Source organism: Procambarus clarkii, chromosome 34 (assembly GCF_040958095.1).
Source record: "Procambarus clarkii isolate CNS0578487 chromosome 34, FALCON_Pclarkii_2.0, whole genome shotgun sequence".
Classification (NCBI taxonomy): domain Eukaryota; kingdom Metazoa; phylum Arthropoda; class Malacostraca; order Decapoda; family Cambaridae; genus Procambarus; species Procambarus clarkii.
In genome coordinates this window covers 40,227,061-40,249,515 of record NC_091183.1, presented here as the reverse complement: position 1 = coordinate 40,249,515, position 22,455 = coordinate 40,227,061, and the positions used below count along the sequence as shown (strand labels likewise).

At 35.9% G+C, this 22,455-nt stretch overlaps 2 protein-coding genes across 4 annotated transcripts; one reads left to right on the top strand and one right to left on the bottom strand.

Moving 5' to 3' along the window:
- Positions 1 to 1,076: 1,076 nt before the first annotated feature.
- Positions 1,077 to 14,355, bottom strand: LOC123762110 (polyadenylate-binding protein-interacting protein 1). Its single transcript, XM_045748430.2, has 9 exons — positions 13,786 to 14,355; positions 9,900 to 10,042; positions 9,418 to 9,521; positions 8,341 to 8,437; positions 7,086 to 7,198; positions 5,277 to 5,493; positions 3,726 to 3,935; positions 3,451 to 3,548; positions 1,077 to 2,411 (listed from the first exon to the last, which is right to left on the bottom strand). Exons 1-9 carry the CDS (start codon positions 13,967 to 13,969, stop codon positions 2,336 to 2,338), a joined length of 1,242 nt encoding a protein of 413 aa, XP_045604386.1. The 5' UTR covers positions 13,970 to 14,355; the 3' UTR covers positions 1,077 to 2,335.
- On the top strand, positions 14,345 to 21,995 carry LOC123762109 (AP-4 complex accessory subunit Tepsin). Of its 3 annotated transcripts, none has more exons than XM_069335908.1 (8): positions 14,345 to 14,561; positions 15,254 to 15,326; positions 15,825 to 15,916; positions 17,079 to 17,222; positions 17,378 to 17,438; positions 18,046 to 18,185; positions 18,936 to 19,131; positions 20,950 to 21,995. In XM_069335908.1, the coding sequence occupies exons 1-8, from the start codon at positions 14,475 to 14,477 to the stop codon at positions 21,588 to 21,590; spliced, it is 1,434 nt and encodes a 477-aa protein (XP_069192009.1). In that variant the 5' UTR covers positions 14,345 to 14,474; the 3' UTR covers positions 21,591 to 21,995. The 3 variants fall into 3 exon arrangements, with proteins under 3 accessions (XP_069192009.1, XP_069192008.1, XP_045604385.1); XM_069335907.1 differs by having other exon boundaries at positions 14,348 to 14,561; positions 17,061 to 17,222; XM_045748429.2 differs by having other exon boundaries at positions 14,350 to 14,522; positions 17,061 to 17,222.
- Positions 21,996 to 22,455: the final 460 nt, after the last annotated feature.

Here is a 22,455-nt window from a genome sequence, read left to right as displayed (position 1 = left end):
TTTTAAATGTTCCCAAAATTTAGATGTTTTTCAAATGGATTCGGGCAGCAAAAAGATATCTGCACATTCTCCAGCTTTGAATGGGGATGTTAGTGTGCAACAATAATCCACCTTAGAGAGCGTCTTAAAAAGTACCATCATTGGTCTGGCATCTCGTTTGATAGGCTCTTGTTATCTAGCCTGTCATTCTTCTTACAATTGAGAAAGCTACTTTATTGTCTTTTTTAAACGTAAGGTCTTGTCTTTAATTGACCCCATGAATCTTTCCAGCTCTTTAATTGGCCCATGAATCAATCTTCAGATTACCTGAGACCCTTCACTACATAAAGATCAGTACTTGCCAATCAGTGACTACAGGGAAGCGAGATCTAGCTCTTTATGCCCCGCCTCCTAGCCATTTATACCTGGTACACTGATTACCTCTCTGAACATTAATATTTTCATCATATTTCTGTTTAAATTTGTGGATGGAATTGGCTTCAACAACCACTTCCTTCAATGCATTCCACTTGCCGACCACATTTACAAGGAACAAGAACTACCTTGCATCTCTGTCTCAATTGCACGTCCAGCTACCATCGATATTTCGCCGTCCTACCTTTCTTACTTTAAACATGCTTCCTTTATCCACTTTATCTACTCCCTATGTACCAGAACAACTTATTTATGTATACACAGTACCTGCTACACACAGTTTACAGCAGGCATGTCAAACTGAAGGTTCTCAGAGACCATAAGGGTCACATTTGTGTTGTCACGAGGTTCTTATCTGAAGTTTTTAAAACTTTAAATGACCAAATTACAGTACTCTTTGTGCAGGCCGCAGGTGTACTAGCATAGGGCCGCATGTTTGACATGCCTGGTATACAGTATCCCCAAAGTAAATAAAGTTTAGAAAAGAAATTATTTTTAAAATAAAAGTAAAATATTCTTATTCAAAATGTGACTTTTTGAGAACAAAATATAGCATGGCCCAAAAGTTACTTTACCGTAATACTATTTTATCAATAGTATCATGGTATTTATATTACCCCATGGTAATGTGTGTAAAAATTGTGGAAAATGAAAGTCTGCTAAACAGGAAAAAAAATATTTCTTGCACCATGAAATGTTAGTTACAAGAAGATGATCCATCATAAGCCCACAGGACATGTTTGTACCAGAAGTTGAGGCTAGCAAGCCATAATACATTAGAGCTCGGGTTAATATTCAAAATAATGGTAAGAAGCAACAAACTGAGCTGTTGATAAAATTCACCAGATGCTTGCTGCATACAAGAAGTCTAAAAAGCCCCCATAAAAGGTCCACAGCAACAAGTCAAGCCATTAACCCCTACGGAGATTCATAATAGTAGACAGAACCATCGTCAAACTTTATCAAACTCTCCTAATAGATTTTAATTCTAACAAATCCTATAATAGGCTTGCAGTAACTACAGTAATTGATTTACAGAGCAACAAATTCTGCCACTTAATAGTTATGGATAATGAGCAGGAGCAACATTAAATTTAAGTTTATTAGTACCGATAAATGATTATGTACTGTTAATGAGAATCAAATTTAAATTACTTGAGTATTTACCAAAATTCTGTGTAACTGTTCATATACACGATGATAATAAATTATTGAAGGTAATATAGGCTACAGAACAACACTACAGAATTTGATATAAAGTAAATAAGTGATGATATATTATTTTCCAATAGAAATACCTGGAAGTGGTCAAATTATTTCTTGGAAAGTTTGTCTTCGTGGCCATTTGCATATCTGGAGAAAACTTCATGTCTAAGGATGTCACATTTGCCCTAAAATTTGATCTGATACATTAATTTAAAAAAAACCTGAAGTTTAAACCTAAATGCAGCTAAAATGTGCTTAATAAACTCACCAAAAAGTGAAACTATGATGTTAATATAACAGAGGCATTATAAACACATTAATCATAAAGATAAATACAACAACTAAAACGTTCCTCAAACTTAACAAGTCAAGACTAATGTCATAATTACCGAAAACTAAAAGAAAGGAGCTGAGGTCTACCAGGAAAAAAAAAAGGCCTCACTGAAAAAACTCAAACTGAGTTTTTTGTTATCAAGTATTAAGCTTACTGACTCAACCACAGGAAAAGCTTTGTGATATACTGCATTAAACAACCTACAGGTACAGTAACAAGATTCCAATACACATTAAAGTTGAGTTACAAGTATTTCCTAAATTTGATACAAGATTTTCACATGTAACATGGACTATTATCAACCATGATAATAAAGTTTCACGAGGCATAGGATAAGGCTGTTTTCACTGGACACTCTAGCCTTCTCAGAGACATGTAACCTCATTGCTGCAGTCGAAGAAACTCTTCAAATGCCTCAGCCACATCTCCTTCCAGTTCCTCCACTGCTGGTGACCATCTGAAATAATTACAAGTGTAATAGCATACAGATAATGGATAATGATAGACTAGTAAAGAGATTAAATTCAAGTGAATTTGAAGTTACGAGGAACAGAGAAAATCCGGGAAGGCAGGAAGACATGGCATACACATAAACAGGGATTGAGTGAAGAACACAGAATATGGTAAGGAACAAGGCTGAGTGCAAGATGTTTGTACAGATGGATGAATTTATTTTTGATACTGTGGATAACAATTTACGAGGAGCACTATACACTTTGTCTTATGAAGTGATGGGTGGGATGGTGCTGCGAATAAATGGCGAAGAACAGTGGTGTTTGTTTATTTGTGATGCAATATACAGTACAGTAATGATAAAATAAATTGGATGAGTGATACTGTGTTTGTCATTTTTAGTATAATGATCATTGCTGTAGGGTGAACTACTCTAACTGCAATGCTCTGGAGTATATTATACTTATTTTATTAGTATATCTATACTAATAATATAAATGTTACTGATTAAATTTCTTTACAAATGGATAAAATTCCTAGCCAAACACCCACACTGGGGTGGCCAAGCACTTTGGTGAGTACTGTAATTCTACCCATTTACAGAGTAGATTGTGGAATCATTTTATAGATAAGCATCTTTACATTCTTACCATAGGATTTTCTAAAATGTTAATAAAAGTACTTTTTTTTCCCCAAACAGAGAGAACTTTTATATGCAGACTTTACAGTGGGGGGTTGGATTTTTTGCAAAAACGCAGAGCAAAATATAGTGAAGGTGAAACTTTTTGAAGACGGGCAGTGTAGGATTTTGGGCAAGCCAGGCAGTAAAAGATAAGGGGGGTGGGATTTTTTGTAAACTAGACAGGACTATATATGTTGGATGTTTATCCAGGAAAATTATACTTACAAACTGATACTGTACTTCCTGGATTGTACCTGTATTTATCAAATAATTTGTAAAATACTTAAAATTCCTTTCCAGACTAATCGTATATTGGAAGCGACTTGAATAGCATTGAAGAATCTGTGCATTGCACACTTACCCAGAGTTAACAAAATCATCTGTGTCACTAGCAGAATCTTCTGGCTCATCCTCTACTCTCTGAATCACTCCACCGGGCCCATAGTAGACTGTTCCCATCTGAAATGGAGAATAAAATGAAATACAGGAATATACATATGTTATTTCTTAAATGCTGTGACTAAATCACCGTGTTCTCATATGTATAACATGCACTTCCCCATAAGATGCACTCTATTTTTCATTAAAAGTTTATGTTAGAAATTTTACTCACTTAATATCAACTACAAAACTTACAGGGATATTGGAATGTACAGGTGTACCAACGGGTGATTGTGTTGGTGATGGTGGCCCACGACCCCAATTAGCAGCTCTTAATTCTATGACAGACACCAGAAGAGAACGTGTCGAGGCTTTCACCGGAGCAGTCATGGCAACATCCTTCACATTGCACATTACCTGGTCCATTTCATTTCTGTTGCTAGCATCTATAATACTTCCTGTGAACTGAAAATAGGTTCATTTCACTTTCATGGAACTGAAATCCTAACAAAAAATGATTTTACGTGGAGGTTTTCACTGCCTGTAATTCTTCTATTAATACAAAATATTAATTCTATTAATAGAAAGAAGGGAAGAGATACACAAATAACAAAATTATTCTACAGCTCGTACGACGCCTGTGAAGGTCCCAGAAGACATTACATATAAATTTTATTTGTTCAACAATAACTCCAATGAACCTTCAAGGATTCAAAACTAGGCTGCTAAGTTCAAATGCTTGAGGGATCATTGGAGTTATTGTTGAAAAAACTGATGCTTGGGGACCATTAAAATATTACATATAATCAGATATATAATTCAGGAAGAAAAGTGCATTTAAAGAAATTTTCAATTGGATCTTATAACACACACATTACTCGAGGATATACCTTGTGTCAACATTTCCTGAGGTGGGTTTCAAGAATATTTTCTATATTTTAAAGCCCTGTTGCTAATAATCAACTTACATCAACACGTTAGTTTACACCAATAGGCTATTGGTGTAAGTCAGCAAACCTGTAGCCACTTATCACATTCCCTCTGGAAGGCCTTTACTTTTGCTCCAATAATATACAGTACATCACATTTGTCGCCAGACTCTTTGAGCCTTGGAACTGACACTGGCAGCGTTTCTCTAATTGTGTTTAAAGTAGCCCAAATTTTTCAATTAACTTTTTCTTCTTTCTGTGATATCTCTCACTACACAATATAGTCACCATGTGCACAGACCTGATGATTTCATACAAAGATAATAAGTAAAAGATTTCTGTATATATTCTAGCTTGGATTTTGGTATCTCACCTGCTTTGACAGGAGAAGAATATAGAATAATATTCTTTATACAAGAGCACACTGTAATGAACAGGATACATTTTGATCATTGCCAATCAAGAGTGGTGTTTCCATAATACTGGAAGAGCATATATCAGGATACAGTCGTGCAATGAATGAATGCTATAACTATGTGTATATTTTATATATATATATATATATATATATATATATATATATATATATATATATATATATATATATATATATATAAACAAATTTTAGTGGATTGAGACAAAATTGGGGACTTAAAGAGGCTGTTCAGATACACAAGTGTTTATATACTTGGTGTTCTAATAACAGGGACTCCCTCTAATACTAATTTATTCCAGACGATGAGTCACAATAATGTGGCTGAAGATATGAAGACTAAACCACACAGCAGATGAGGAGACGACAACATTTCAGTTCTCCCTGGACCAAAAATTTATTGTTTCTAATTCTAAACTATATTCTATAAAATTTTAAAATTACCTTTAAAACCTGTGCAACACATTTAAGATTGGAGTCTGTTGGTTGAGAGAGCAAGGTAGTGAGAAGTTGACAGAGTGCTCCTCGAAGAATATCTAGCGTTTGGTCAGATGGTGAAATTAGCTGCGTGAAAAGCTCTGCGAGGAATAGCGTAAAACCACACACTCGTGCTGGCTCCGAATGCAAGTAAACATCTTTCACGTTGAATTCTTCCTGGCATCTAAAATGAAAGAAGTAGTTTAAAGATATTCATAAATTGTGGCATAACAGAAAGGCTCAATTAAAAAACTAAATGGCTAATGATAAACTAATTTTACAATCATCATCCTAGCTTCCAACTTTCTTGGATAGATGCATTTGCCTGGGAAAGAGAAGAAAATAAACAAAAAATGGAGAAAAATTATTATTACATCCCAGCCAGGGTCAGGGTCCACTGAAGACACAGCTCATGCACCATGCTAATGTTGACATTAAGCCCTTCCGTGACATGCAACTTAGCAATTGTTATTATGAAGTACAGGGAACAGGTAGCATACTGAAAATCTATCACGCTCCCACTGAAAGATTACTCACTATAATACAAAAGTTTACCACAAAACACATTACTCTAATTTGTCTTCTCTGAAGTGGTGGATGAACCTTTGTTGCTTGATTTTAATTCTTTTTATGTAATTTAAGTTGATCATTAAAGTACAGAGAGCACTGAAGTAGGTTATGAGTCACAATGTGGCTGAAGACATGATGACCAAACCACCAATCAGAAAATGTTCTGATGTGTGGTTTTGTCATCACAGTAGTAACATACAAAATGTTGTAGACTGGAGGCTTTTTTTGTTATCTTATGTCTAGGTGGCTTTACAAATGGTATAATCTGCCCTCTAAGTGATCAAGACAACTGTTAATTCCATGGAGATAAGCAGAAATTTGTTTGTGTCATTCAGTTTTATATACTCCTCTAAAGATGCTCCCATAACAATTCAAATTTATGTTAATGTGGAAATACAATCTATTTAGTTAGTTAGTTAGTTTAGTTATTTAGTTAGTTTTGTACAAAAAATAACGATTTTGTTCTCTATTTTTTATATGCATTGTTAAGAAATTCGTGTCATTCAAATCTCCATATCATTCATATTGAGGTCATCTCCATATGATCCAAACAAGCGAGCTTAAAGTATTTTTTGTTTTAACTCGACAAAATTTAATTTAAAATACAGTATGTGCCCACACATTTTTGTTGGAAAATTGAGAGGAAATAATTACATATAGTGTCCTAGTTTGTAGGTAGTGCGTAACATTTTACACACCTTATTTACATTACAAGGCATGAACTACTGTAAAGCATTTCCACCAGTTGACATTTACTTCTTACATGCATTTAAAGATGATCAATGTCTTCAATGAATTTAATTCTTAAAGTTGTTATTAGTCATGTCCTTTCACAAGTCTGTAGTTCAGTCATTTATGTCTGATGTGAGACTTAAAACAGCAAGAGTGAGTATGCAGCCCAGAGGCCAGAGCTCTCTACTGTAAATGTGCTTGACTTACCAAATTACTTGAATTAAAATACAAGATCTTCCATCTTCTGGCAATATAATTATATTATTGTTCAATATTCAATATAATTGAATTATTATAATTGCCTCTATTCTTAATCTCAATATAAGGATGAAGGTAGGCATACATAATATTGCTATAATTATGGGATTACATTTAACGTAAATCTATACTCTTCAGTCGAGTTACCATTTTTAAATATGCTAATAAACACAGATAGTACAGTATAACATCTTCAAAACATGAACATCCACTGACCTCTGTAGCAAGACACTCTTGAAGGTCGGCCCATTGTAGGCTTGCGTAACATTTTTAGAGAGATGCTGGCACAATCTAGCACCGCTATATCTAAAGTTCACCTCACCCACACCCTGTTGATACAAGATCAAATATAGTTACATATTAGTTATACATAATGTTATACAAAATTAAAGAAAATACTATAAGGTAAACACTACAGTACATCTCACCATATACTGAACTATAATGCAATATATGTGCACTTGTGCATGCAAGTGTACACACATTCATAACATCAAATTGTTGTTGTTGTTTAAGATTTGCTACTCGGAACAATAAGTTCCAGTAGCACGGGCTATGGTGAGCCCGTAGAACATCAGATGACAATAGTACAGAGAAGAAGGGACACCATGAGCATAGCTCTCTTCTTTTAACTACACTTAAGTAATTACACACAAAAGTGTATTGTTGATCAATTCAAAAATAAATTACAACCAAGAAAATCCTGGAATAAGAAAAAAAAAGGGTTAGTAAGTTAACCAAACCACACACTAAAAATTGAAGAGACGACGACGTTTCGGTCCAGATGGACCAAAACATCAAAACATTTTTTTTCACTGTCGAGAGAAGTTGAAAAATTAACTCTCAAAAGTTCATTTTCACACTATATTTATGGTTTGACGCCTAGGGAAGTGTTTCGCAAGGCATTCCAGTTAGTAAGTTATTTCAAGACAAGTCTGGCTTCAGGCTGGGCTTGAGGAGTAGAACTTTCAAAACAAATTCAGATAAACTCTAGGTAAATCAAATAGATAATTAGTATAGATTTTAGTGGGTGGGGATAAGTAAGAGAGAAGAGACAAATTCACAACTACCTACTAGATACCGTATGTCGATGCAATATTTTCCATGTATACGAGTAGAGGCAATTGGTCTATCAGGCATTTCTATACATACACAGCTTCACATACTCCTTTACACTGCTGCCACCATTGACATGCACAGGATATTAAAAGGGGCAGGGGGATCAGTGAGTAATTAAATACACCTGACACCTTGCAAGCATGACATGTTAGGAATACTAGAGACTGGTGACTGCAGTCACACATATCACACATATCTTTTAGTTCTTAACAGTATTTTGACTAGGCTTTATTTACATAATTGTGGTTTTGGCCAACTACTGTCACAAAATAAAGATGTATATTATTACTCAACTAAAGCAGAGCTTATAAACAGCTGACCAGGGAATGATTGCCCTCATGCCGAAACATACCTGCTCAAATATTACAGTGATGAGCTCTTTCATGAGGAAAGCATCTTGCACCTGCCATGTGAATATTGTTGTCAAATGTCGGGCAATTTGATCAAATCTGAAACAAATAAACAATATTTCTTCTCACATAAGTAAACTTTAAAGTTCATTACATACCAGCATTACAAATATCACTATACATCCCTGTACCACTTTTTTCTTAAGGTCTCAACTTCATTTTCCATATCGTCAAAGCACTGCATAATTTCTCCATTCTCTTCATCTAAATATAACTTACATTACTCTATCAATTCATTTATATTAATAAGGTGAACAAACCCAGAAATTAATTAAACACTGTAATTTGTTCATACTGAAACAAGGTTCAATTGCCAATGAATTTTGTAATAATATCCACCAATCTTCAAGAAGTGCTGGACCAACCGGGCTGTGGTGGATATGTGGGCCTGCGGGTCATTCCAAGCAACAGCCTGGTGGACCAAACTCACAAGTCAAGCCTGGCCACGGGCCAGGCTTGGGGAGTAAAAGAACTCCCAGAAACCCATCAGGCGCAGGTATCCAGCAGGTAATCTATTCAAATGGTCTCTCCACTCTACTCCACAGATGGTCTCTATACTCTCCACAACTGTTGCACTTTTCTTTTTCTTCAACAAATACTTTGTATTTTTAATTTTCCTGTGAATTTAGGTGGAACCTTTTTAGGAATTGACCTCGGTTAGCACATTCTGGGTCAGCTTGAGGGGTTATTTAATTATACTGTATTAATTTAAACACACAAAAGCACAATGGATTCAGGAACAACATTGTGGTGTAAACGGTACATTAAGTGCAACATCAACCACAGGAAAATTTGTCAATCACTGGTAAAAACCAGACTAGCTGCAAGAACAAAAATGAGTTACAAGAAGGTAACATCAAAGGAATTATAAATGTTGAGGTTGTATGACAGAATCAAACTCGTATCCCTGAACTCACCCGACATACACATCAACTTAGGATTCCATCGTATAGCCTCAATACTTATTCATAGATTCATCATGTTCTTGTGATTTCATTATGAGGAATAATAATACTCACCTGTTAGGTTTTATAGTGAGCTGTACAACCAAGTTGTTTACTTGTAGAACAACTGGGTGGCATGTGTAGTGAAATTGTGGCTGGGGAACTACTGGACTTGTCACCTAGAAGAAAATAATGTAAATATTAATTACTATGATGAAACACTCCTTCCTGAGCATGACTCGCTGGATGATTTCACTGCTAAGTCCAATATGATCCACCTAGGACTTTTTTTTTTTTACTCGACTGCCAACGAGCCGAACTTCCTTACCTGGAGGGAAAACCGAACACAGGCACAAAAAAGAACCAGGAAAACTCAACCCAACCACAAAACTACATAAAAGGGCAGGGATTAATATGTAAAAGCCACTGGTCTGCCATTATTTGGTTACTTATTCATGAGAGTAGGATACAGCCAAAGGGAGAAACAGCTTTCCTTCTTAGAGAGAAGCATTTCATCTACACACAAAGTTTGTGTTTAAATTTAAGATAATTATTACCTGATGATGGTGGTGCATGTTCTGTGCTGGATTTGGGATCTGGATTTGATGCTGAGCAGGGGGCTGAACAAATGTTCGTGGAACAAATTCTGGGGCATCAGCCGAGAGTAAGAATGTTTTCTTGGCTTTTGCTTCTTGAGATTCTGCAAGAAAACACCTTGATAATATTATAAATATTACTGATGCACATTTATAAAAATACAGTACAGTACTGGTCAGTGAGAGAATGACACTTTTCTAGCTCCGCTGTCCTCTTTAAATAGACACTTGGGATGTTATACTATTAAATTTTTGTTAGATGCATTGAAGCAATCACAAAAAATCTGAGGCCACAAAGTGCAAGGCGAGATCACAGAGTGCTAGGTGGGGCCACAGATGGAGCTCTGTTGCTAAACTATGCATTATAAATGATTTAGACATGACTGAACAAAAACAATTTCAAATTTGGAAATGAACATAAATACAATTCAGAAGACTCAACAATCACTAGAATACAATTTAGATAGCTCACTGAAATGAACAAAAAGTTTGGCAGATGCAGTTTAATGTTGACAAATGTATAATTCTGAGTAGGCTCAGAATAATAGCAATGATGAATGATGACAATTTTAAAAGCCACATTATAAAGTAATGATAATAGTTACTAAATATCAGCTGACAATGAAATTACCAAGCCTAAATGTGGAAAAGGTCTGGGAGTCAGGATTTGTTGATCCTTAACCACCCAAAAATAAATTTACAGTACAGTACTATATCAATATTCTAAACAAGGTATACTGGATATTGAAATTCATACCTAGAAACATTTTTCATAAGAGTTAAATGTTATACTTTAACTTTATCTGCCCTTGTTTGGCTATACTGATAATGAAGTTCAGTTAAAAATAGTTCAGTTTGATGACCATACCACAAAATGAAAATAAATTTCCCTGGATGTGTACAAAGAATGATGATAATGTTAATCCCAGGTAATATAAACCTCCAATATAGAGAAAATGTTTAGGTGCCTAATTTACATTCTTACAAATGTAAAGGGTAATAGGACATTTTTTAAATATACAGTAATTGCCAAATGAATGAAAAGTATAACAAAGGGGAACATCAATAAGGTAAAATATATAAACAAAATATACAAAGAACATGAAAAATGAATACAAATTGGAAAAGCTTAGATTTAGAAAAGGCCTGGTTAAATAATGGTTTAAAAATAGAGCTGTTGACTTACTGAACAAATCACCAGGTAACGTAACACCAGATGTGAAATCATTGTAATGTTTCAAGATTAGATTAAACTCGTATTGTATTATATTGTATTGTATACAGTATGAGTTTGGTTGGGTATAAATAGGAGCTGAATCATATGGGTAAATAAGCTTACTACAATTTCCTATACTCTTATGTTCAACTTTTTGGCCTCACCTTCACTTTGGTCTTACATTCCTTCAATGGTTTCATCAGAATCTATGTTCAATTCAACAACTGCACATTTATTATGTTACCTGATAAACTGTTCCATAAATCTACATCCCTGCTTTCAAACCAGTATTTACCCAGTTTTTTTTTTATTAATCTAAGCTAATTCAATTTAGCTCCATTGTTTCACATTCTATCTTTTGTGTTCATACATTTAGCACTTCATTAATTCCTCTTACATCTTTTCTAATTCTGGGGATTAACTTTATCATCCATAAATTTTTTTTAAATTTTGCCCCGAGGGGCGAGTTTATTGGGCAGCGCCACTCATCTTGTGAGTGAACATACCGCCATAGCAGAATGTACAACACTCCCCAATAGGAAGAAAACCCGCTGGGTTGTTCATCCTGTCACTTGTACCCAGACACAGCTGGGACTTGCTTAACTGTCTCAAGTGAACAGCTCCTCAAACAAGAAGATTAACATTTATCAACCCTTAAAAGCTTACGTTATCTTGCGGGTGCAAAATGGGGAAATCTTTTAAGAACAGTATCAATATTTGACAAATAGTGTTTTCCTAACTCAAACAATGTGGGGTTTATTATTCTACACATATTCCTAATGTCTCTCAGGTGTTCACATTCACGTAGATAGTGGTCAAGGCGGTGTCCATCACTCTCACCACAGATTCTGCAACTTCGCTGATCAACTGTTGTTTCCATTCCAAATCTCCATGGATATTTGTATTCAAGACGGATTCTCGCTATTACTGATTCTCTCCCTCGTCGTCCTCCTCTTCGGCCATAATGATTGGGATTGCCAGCTGCAACCATGTTGTACCATCGTACAGATTCACTGGTTTGTGCTTCTATCCTCCTTTCCTCAGTTATCTTGTCACGGTGATGTTGCCTGATAATACCTCTAATTTGTAGTTGAGTCTTGGGTATGAAGTATTCAATATGGTCTCCTTCAGCGCCTTCAGCAGCCAGCACATCTGCTCGTTCATTCCCACATATTCCAACATGGGAGGGGATCCACAGAAACTTGATGACTCTTCCCTGATTGGTAAGTACTCTCACAGCTCTCTTAATTTCAGCGACTATTGCAAGATTTTCTGCCTGATTTTTACTTAGGCTTCGCAGTGCTGCTTTTGAATCGGTGCAAATCACTGCACCATTAGTGTTCTGTTCAAGAAACCTTAACGCCATAACAATGGCAGTTAGCTCTGCTTGCGTTGAAGAGGCATAGTTCTCAATACGTGCTTTTTCTTCATTTCTGCGTTGGAAAGTATTATCCTTGATTACCGTGTATGCCGCACCAGCCCTGTGCGGCATACATTTATCATCCTTGTATACACATTCAAGTGAAGTCCATTCTTTAGTATGGCAACCAAAACTGATCTGTATGATCTAAATGGGACCAAATAAGACCACGAAAGAGAATAACAATGTCTTATTGCTAAGGCTTCTAGATATTAATAAATGTATACTACCGAACAACCGTGGACATCTTCAAGAGAAAACTGGACTGTTTTCCAAGAGAAGTTCCGGATCAGCCGGGCTGTGGTGGGTATGTGGGTCTGTGGGCCGCTCCAAGTAACAGCCTGGTGGACCAAACTCTCACAAGTCGAGCCTGGCCTCAGGCCGGGCTTGGGGAGTAGAAGAACTCCCAGAACCCCATCAAGCAGGTATCAACCTTATTTTTAATATTTGTTCATGGATTTTTTGGCTTAAGACCACTACTAATCATGAACCCCCCCCCCCCAGATATTTTTCACATTTAGATTTAACAATTCCAACATGTCCTATCTGGTAAATATAATCTAGACTCCAAAGTCAGAACCCTACACTTGTCAGCATTAAACTGTATCTGCCAATCGTCACTCAATTTTTAAAGCCACTAAATCATCTTGTGGCAACATAGTGTCTTACAAATATAGGGTAAAAATATTTTAGGATCTGCAAATATGTAAATGTTAATGTTCAATCCTGTGTTTATACTATTTATATTTTATGGTAAAGCGATGGGTTTCCCACTCAGACTTAACTCCACTTCTTGGGGTGTGTCCAAGGAATCAAGATTCTTTTCTATGAAATAAGGGAATAATAATTGTGGGGCGTGTCCAAAGAATCAGAAATCTTTTCTATTAAATAAGCAAATAATAACTGTGGGAAAGAATCAAGATTTTTTTCCATGAAATAAGCAAATAATAACTGTGGGGCGTGTCCAAGAAACCAAAGCTCTCCCAAGGAGGAAGTGAGAACATAGTGAAAGGTACAGCTTTAGTATGAAGGTGAAGCCACATAATGAAGGTGAAGCCACATAATGAAAGTGAAGCCACATAATGAAGGTGAAGCCATAGAATGAAGGTGAAGCCACAGAATGAAAGTGAAGCCATAGAATGAAGGTGAGGCCACATAATGAAAGTTATCAAAAAGAGAATGAAGGTGAGGCCACAGAATGCGTGTCTCACCTGCCACAGCGGTGATGCTCTGTGTCTGGAGTGGCGTGTGAGCCCCAAGCTGTTGCTGCGGTGGCTGCGGCGGCGGCGGCCCTTCAGGAGGTGCATGCGGCCGCCGCAAGTCTCCCCTTTCATGGTCCTCGCCCGCCGCCACGCCTCGCCCCCGGCCGCGTCCCCGACCTCCTCCAGCCTCCATGGCAACACGTGCAACACCTGCACCGCCTTTACACCTGCAATACCCGAGTGATCTTGGCAGCGAGGCGGCCGAGCTTGGGGGGCCTCTGCGGCATGGAGCTCCCTCCTCAAGACTTCACCACTCGATTTTTCTCCTCTCTATAATGCACTGAAGCGTTATCCGGGGAGCAGGCAATGTTTGGGGAGTGTGCTGAAGTTGAAGTAATATATTACTCGCTTCGGGAAATATCTACAGCACGATAACTCGATTTTTTTTGTATTTTCGGGTCGTTGAGGCGAAGTTAGAAGCCGCGATGGAAACAGAACTCCGGCGTTATTCTCACCAGGAGTTCAGCTTTCTCTGCCCTTATGCTTCTCCATGCTCATACGCGCTTCTTAATAAAAAACTAAAAGCAAAAAATTACATGAACTATTTTCTCTGCTTATAGATAAGGTTTATATAAAGGTTTAGCTTGATAATAAAGTGGGAGGTTATTGTGCCCGTTAAAATCGCGAGGTAAACAAACATGGAGCTCCTGAGGGAGGCCCGCAGCGTCGTCGACTTCGCCACCTATGTGAGTCCTCGTCCACTCTCGCAGCTGGGTTCATGTGTGGTTCGTACACCCACTGCTGGTTGTTAAAGAAGTGTTGAGGTTTGCGTTGTTGTTGTTATAGATTCAGCTACTGGGAATTAAAAGTTCCAAGTAGCACGGGCTATGGTGAGCCCGTAGTGGACTTACCTGGCACAGGAGCGGGGCTGTAACTGGAGGTTTGCGGTTGTCAGGTCGTGATATTGCTGAAAGGCTTCCTTCATCAACTAAGCCTTCTCAGATTGCTGTGGCGCATAATTGATAATTACCTTTCCTTACCTTTCTCATGAGAAACGCATTTGTACCTTAGTATGAAAGGGAAGTTAATAGAAGACTTTTAAGTTTTTCGGTTTTACCTTCGGGCGGGGAGAGGTATATCTGATTTTTTTGCGGTTTTTACTTTGTACAGGTGTTACTGGAATAATATTGTAGTTGAAATGCACATTACTGAGACCTATCAGGGGCACCAAAAATGATTTGGCACTTTTCCCTGAGAGTTTTTTTCCCATGTAGTCATTATATTCCCTGTACTCTTTGTACCAATTTTTTAACATTGTATCTTTTGTTTATAATTATTCTGAAATGTTTTTTTTCTTAATCCTTAACTTTTTATTGTTATTTGTTCACAGTTTTAAACAATTTGTTCATAACCAAAAACATGTATTTAACTATTTGTTTATATTCCATATATATTAATTTATTTACTATTTTTTCAGTATCCACTTCTGAATAAAGCAACAACAGACAATGACACACCAATACCAGGATACATCTTTGAAGAGATCATCAGTATCCTTTTGAATGTTATATGTAAGGTTTTGAGTTTAGAAGAGTACAGTGGTCTATTTCCTCAGTTCATGAATACATTTTAATTTATGTTTAGAGTCCTTACTGATTGAAGTGTGCTGGTGAGATTGGAGCCAGGGAAGTGGTCACCAGGTGCTCTTTGTTTACACAGCTAGTGCAGAGATCCAGATGTGAGTAGGGATTGGGAAGGTCATGTTGACTGGAGGCATGGGATACTTGCCTATGCACCTAACACTGATTAAGCACTGAGATGTGAAATTATCAGAAGATCATGTTCTATGGCAAATAGTGCACTGAATAACCAAATCATTGTTAGTACTTGCCCTAAAGCCTAAATCTTTTAAGTGGTATATGTACAAATATTAGAATGATACAGTAATATATTTATTCTGTCAATGAATCCTGTTGCTTGTCCAGGTGCGATGATAGGTTTTTGTGGTACAAAATGTTTTACTTCAGTTCTTCTTTAACATGGTTTTGAATTGAGTCACCATTCTTCTGGACACCGTCAGCACCTAGTCGACTTTCTCCTGTCTCGTCTCCAAAGCTCAACATGGCCTGGAAAGCAAAAGGTTTGCTCTTTCTTTTATTTTTTAAAAGTGAATGGATTTCAACAAATCTGCAATTAGTTCTTGATTATTCATCTGGTATACAATCTAGATTATTTTATTTATACTTGTAGCTTTCTGTAGAATTTAAACCTGTATTAAACTTTGTATTATCTTACTATGTCTTTTGATGTCATGTTGCATGCAAGTTCACTTTTCAAAATGGTACAGTACATTCATCAATATACAGTACAGTATCTAAAATGTATTTATCATAACCTGTGGTCTTATATTTGTGTTTATTAAATTAACTTTTGTTTCTGAAATTGCTTTAGCATTCTTAAATTTGTTTTAATATGTATAATTTTTTGTGGATTGGTACAGTATGAAGATACAGTACAGTAATTCAGTTGCAATTTCCATAGATTTTGTCCTTATTTTACCATAAAGTCCATATCCAATTTTCACTTTTCATAAGGTCCATAGATTTGGAAATATTCTTATGAAATATTATTAATATTACCCCCTGAGAAACATAATTGACTAATAATTTAATTAATAATAATAATTCATTGTGTCAGGGGACAGGCAGCCAGAATGTGTTCATACACGTTAGGCTTATATCGAGGTGGTCCCCTCCCCCAAGGTTGAATTACTGACCCCCCAGAATGCAACCCCACAACAAACTGACTAACTCCTGAGTACCTACTTGCTGTTAAGTGAACAGACACATTAGGTGATAGAAAATGTGCCAAACCATTTCTGTCCCATCCGGCATTCGAACCCAGAATTCTCGATTGTGAGTAGAGAACGAACCAAACTGTACCTCCGGGACCTGAAGACCTGGTAATACTTAACCTAATACTGTATACTGTGCACTTAGAATTATCTGAGTTGGGCTTTACAGAGAGTAGAATTATTTGAGTTGGGCTTTACAGAGAGATTATTTACAAAGTACTGTACTGTACTGTACTTACATTCATTTTGTCTGCTGCAGTGAAGCTAGGCATTATGTAATTCAAAGACGAGGGAATGGTGTCTCGGAGATGATTCTAGCATTTTGATACTTGCCTTGATTAAAATACAGTACTTAATATTACTTTTAAACTGATTTAATATTAACTGTATGCCTATATACAGCATACATAAAAATAATTATTTTCTTCAGGTAATACGCATATTACAGCACACTTGTTCTCGTGGTCATCAAGGAGTTCGAGTCTACCTCCGGGGTAAGGATGGAGAACTTCGACGAGCAGCAGCATCAGGCGGGCCACCAGACCCTGTACTGGCAAACACACCGCAGCTCTTTCTTAGCTCAGCTATACAGGCATGTGATACGTTCTTTATCACCAGACCCATATCTGTATTCAGAATTTTTACAATTATCCAATTATTTGCAGTCAAAGATTAATGGTTAGTATTTGACTCAGATGCTTCATTCTTACACTATGTGCATTTGTTTGACATATGTGCACCTTACAGGAATTGCTGGCATTGCTGTTTGATTCTCGAGTTATGAAAGATGACGAAATATGGATGGCAGGTAAATGCCACAGGATTTTTAAATGAACTTGAGTTCTTTTAGTAATCATAGTGGATGAACATTCCCGGTGACAATGTGGTTCAAGATCATAGATGGTATAAGGAAAAAAAGGGGATTCTGAACGCAAGGATGTCATGGAAGTGAAACATTGGCTACAGACTTCCACCGAGATGGGAAGCAATGGCCACGGGCTTCCACTGAGAATGGAAACAGTGGCTGCAGACTTTCATATAGAAGGGATGTAGTGGCTGCATGCTTCCAGTGAGAAGGGAAGCAGTGGCCTTAATTCCTAAATTTCTATTTAATCCAAACTATATTCAGAATTATATATTAATGAATTATATTGTAGGCCATGATAGAACACTTGTACAGGTATTCATATTACTAGCTTTTATAATTCATGTACAGGTATATGAATTTTGCATTTATATTATTTTATCATTCTAGTTATTTTTGTTTATAACACTGTAACCATAAAGTTGTACTGATTAAGTGATTAGATTTTCCTCTAGCATTCACTGCCACTTTCTCATACATAGTTATGGTTTAAATAAATAGAAGCAAATTTATCTGCTAAGGAATACCTACCATCATCATAATCTTGCAGGAAAAGACAATAGCGAGGGAAGTGCAAGCGGCAATCAGCAGTCATCTTGTGTCCAGGGGTATGGGGCACAAGCTGCGAAGGGCAAGTATGAAGGCTTTGGAAGCTCACCAGTAAATCAAGGTGAAAATTTGGTAAATCAGGTTTGTATTATTTTTTGTATTTAGTTTCAGAATGCTTAAAGAAAAGATGTTTATTCAGTATATCAATGTACAGTACAGTAGTGATTCAGTTAGCACTATGTTGTTGCTCAAGCACTGGTGATTTGCATTTTTGCAGGATAGAGGCAATGGTCAGGTTCCAGTTATCTGAAACCCCTATGATCTAAATGTCCAGTTAAATTTAAGGAAAACTGATCTGGATAAAAATGTTGTCCCAAATATCAAGAGGAAATTTCAGATATCCGGGACATTGCTTGGATAATCTGGATTTGTAAAATTTTTGTTCAAATTATCTGAAGATATTTCAGATATTTGAGAATAAAAATCATTTTTTGTTGAAAATTTACACACAAATATTGTACTGTATTCAGTCAGGTTTTCCTGAAAGATGTCCCTTACATCATAAGTTGAAATTCAAATTTTCCTCTAAAATTTCCCCATCAAGTGTAGAAATTTAGAGTGTGAAGGATAACTCCTTTAATATGGTGTTAATTGCTAGTTTAATGATTTTCATAGCCAAAGAATGCTAGAAAAAATAGTTGGTGCTGTGTGAAAGTCATTGACAATATTTAAAACAAAATTCTGTTTCATTTTAAATTGTACTGGAAAATTTGGTGATAAATAGTCAAAACATTTAAATTGTTTGGAGATCCAGATTAATCAGATATCCAGAGTGTGTTTGGAATAATTTGATCTGGATTTTGGAGGTTGCAGTTTAATTGTTTTCTTAAGGTACGTGGAATTGTGGAACGTGTGATGTCCCCCTCTGGGGATACCAAGAGATTAGGAATGGACTTTCTTCAGGGTGAAAAGGGGGACTATCAACCACTCTCCCTACCATCTCTTGGCTCATCAGTGCCATGTCCATCACGGCCAGTCTTACCTCATATACCAGTGCTATCCACTTCTCACTCTTCAAAATATAAAGGTACATCTGGCCATTTTGCTAATACACAATTGTGGTATGTTTGATTATTTTTATGGGCTAGGTCCCCAGTCAGGGCAATGTGACCACCTGCAGTGTCCCATCATATTTTGCAAATTCATCATATGTATGGTAAAATTTTCAGCTAATCTACCAGCCTATTCTCCCGAGCGTTCCCAACATCACTAAACTGTTGTACTGTACTAAATTGCTTGAACTTAACCTATCCATGGACCCAAGAACAGAAAACGGGACATTGTTTAAATTTTGCAAGCTGCTACCATTTTTAGTACTACATCAGTTTTTGGCCTTATGGAAATTATATATCAAAATGTGATGTACTATTCAGGAGAATGGGTTGAATCTACATAAGACTTATATTGATGGGGTCATGAAGGAGATCAGTACAGTATACAGTATGGAATGGAGATTAGTACAGTATAAGAATATAAGAGAAGGGTATGAACCTACTATGTCAAGCTTAAGTACAGTGTACCAGTAAGTTATGAGAAGCACTGATTAAGTACCAGTATGACAAAAGTAATTTGACATTGTTCACCACTTCTGTCGTGCATTAAATTTACGCCCTTCTCTGATAATCTTACCTTAACCTCCTTTATGACTCCGTCCATATATAACCAGAATATTTTGAAAAATACACAAGACCAACACACAATATTAGAAATATACTTCCGTTAATATGAAATTGGTCACACATATTACACCATTAACTTTACATACATACTTTACTTCTTTACATAAAAACTTCAGAGCATTTAACAGAATTCAACTAACTCCATACATGCTCATCACACTCTTAAAAGTTCTTCTCTATTAACTTCATCAATGGCTTTTGCCAAATTCATAGATGCCATTGTACAGCTTACAATCTTTCTTGGATACCTTCTCCATTAGCTGTCTCACTGTAAGTATCTGATCAACATTCTGGGGCCAGATTCACGAAGCAGTTACACAAGCACTTATGAACCTGTACATCTTTTCTCAATCTTTGGAAACTTTATTTACAATTATTAAGCAGTTAATGAGCTCCGAAGCACCAGGAGGCTGTGTATAACAATAACAACAGTTGACTGGCAAATTTTCATGCTTGTAAACTGTTTAATAAATGTAACCAAAGCCGCCAAAGATTGAGGAAAGATGTACACGTTCGTAAGTACTTGCATAACTGCTTCGTGAATCTTGCCTCTGATCTGCAACTTCTTTTCATACAGAGCCCACCATATCCATCACTAATTAGTTTCTCATGTTTCTTGTAGTCTTTTAATCCCTATTTTGACATTCAGTCAACCCACTACACTACATAGTCTTCTCAGAATGAATATTTTGTGTTAGCCAGTGCTGATGCCCTCACTGTTGTGTTGTAATGGAATTATTTATCAATTGTTATTATTTACCAATCAATTTTAAGGTATGGAGAAATCTGACATTTGTCAGTGCATACAAAATCCTTTGTGATTCAGATGTCATTCTTTCCACCCATACTCAAATTCTCTTTCTTTGGTAAGGAAATATAAATAATGTTTAACATTTATGTATATTTATATATTATATAACTATTTTATTTCAATCAGTTTGATAAAAACAATTATTGAGTAAATAAAAGAATACAGTAAATGGTATCTTGGTACTCTACCAGGATAGAGATATCTATAAACCGAAAACAAATTTTGATCTACAGATTACTTGGCGCTAATCATTTTAATTAATGAGATTGCATTGCATATGAATTCCAAAAGAATGATTTGGAAGAGCTAGGCACAGCACAGAACCCGCCACTAGCAACTTCTTGTTTTATCTCAGCACACAGAACAGGTCGAGCTGGAGGTGGGTGGGAAAGCGATGAAGAAACCCAAGAAGCTTCTCCACTAAATTCTGAAATTGACCTTTCTCTTGGATTAGTTGACCACCAGCAAGGTGAAGAGCAAACACCAGGAGCAATTGAGGAAGAATTTCTCGAAAATGTATTTGATAACAAAATATCATGGCCTGTAGATCATGACAGACTTGTGGAGCTTTGTCAAAAATGTACAGCTTTTGATCTTGCTTTGTTGTTAGGAAAAATTTGTGGGAAAATTGAATTTCTATGTGATAGTGCTTACCAAGTTGAAGGTTCTCAAGATACTGGAGGTTGTTCTGAAAATAACTCTGACAGGTCCCAGATTAATATTAGTGAGAATAAGCTGGAGATGAGCTTTTCTTCTACTGAAACTCTGACTAATAATGCTGTATTACCAGCAAATACAATAAGCTTTGCAACTACAAGATTGCTTATCCTTCTTCTGCTTGTGGAATTTGGTATTCATTATGATATATTTCCCCCAAATTTAATAAACTCTGTTTTAGGAAAAACTTTGCAAAGTCTTCAGGAAAATAAAAATGTGAATTCAATGGTTCGAATAAAAGCAAAGAAACTCTCACTCATTACACATAAATTTATATAAATGAGTTGCAAAATGCACCACTGTATTTTGGTACATAACCAACATGAGTGGAGAATTAGCAATTAAACCTGTTCGTAAATAAAATACAAAATTTGTTTATTTTGTTTTGAAACATTTTAAATACTTCTCATTGTTACTTTGCAAATATACATGTGTATTTTAATATATAAATATTGTATATTATAAATATTTTTGTTATATTGTTATGCTGCACAAATTACAAAAATTATATTGATACAAAAATCTGGTCAAATAAATATTTTATTTATATTTACTATATCATTTACATAATTTAAATAGTCACTACAAAGTATTATAATTTATATTACTCATGACACTTGTATGCATATGACGAGTTTGCAGTAGCAAAAATTGTTTTATGTGCAATAAAATTATCATGAGAGAGAGCTTTTCTTAATATCCAGTGGTAGTTACAGATAATTCAGATGTAGATGTAGATTATATGGATTCCATAGAACAGTCTTACACACTGCTATACACAGCACCAAGAATCTAAGACATCTTGGTGTCTATTCTTTTATTTTTGAGGGTTATTGCTTAATAGGTCAGTATTTCAAGATTGAGCTTGATGGTGATCTTCACTGTATGTAAAGTTCATGAATTGAATTTCATAACTGAGGAAGAGTACATAAGTACAGTTGAAACATAGATCTTGGTCAGCATTACTGACATATTTACTCACATGCTTTACACCACACAATTTCTCTCTTTTAGTCATCTTTTAAAAACCTAAAAAGAGATAAATTTAAAATATTGTTCATATTTTATGCACCACTGCTTGTATATACCCATATACATTTTTTTTTCCATGTTGAAATAGTACAGTACATATTTATATATGTAT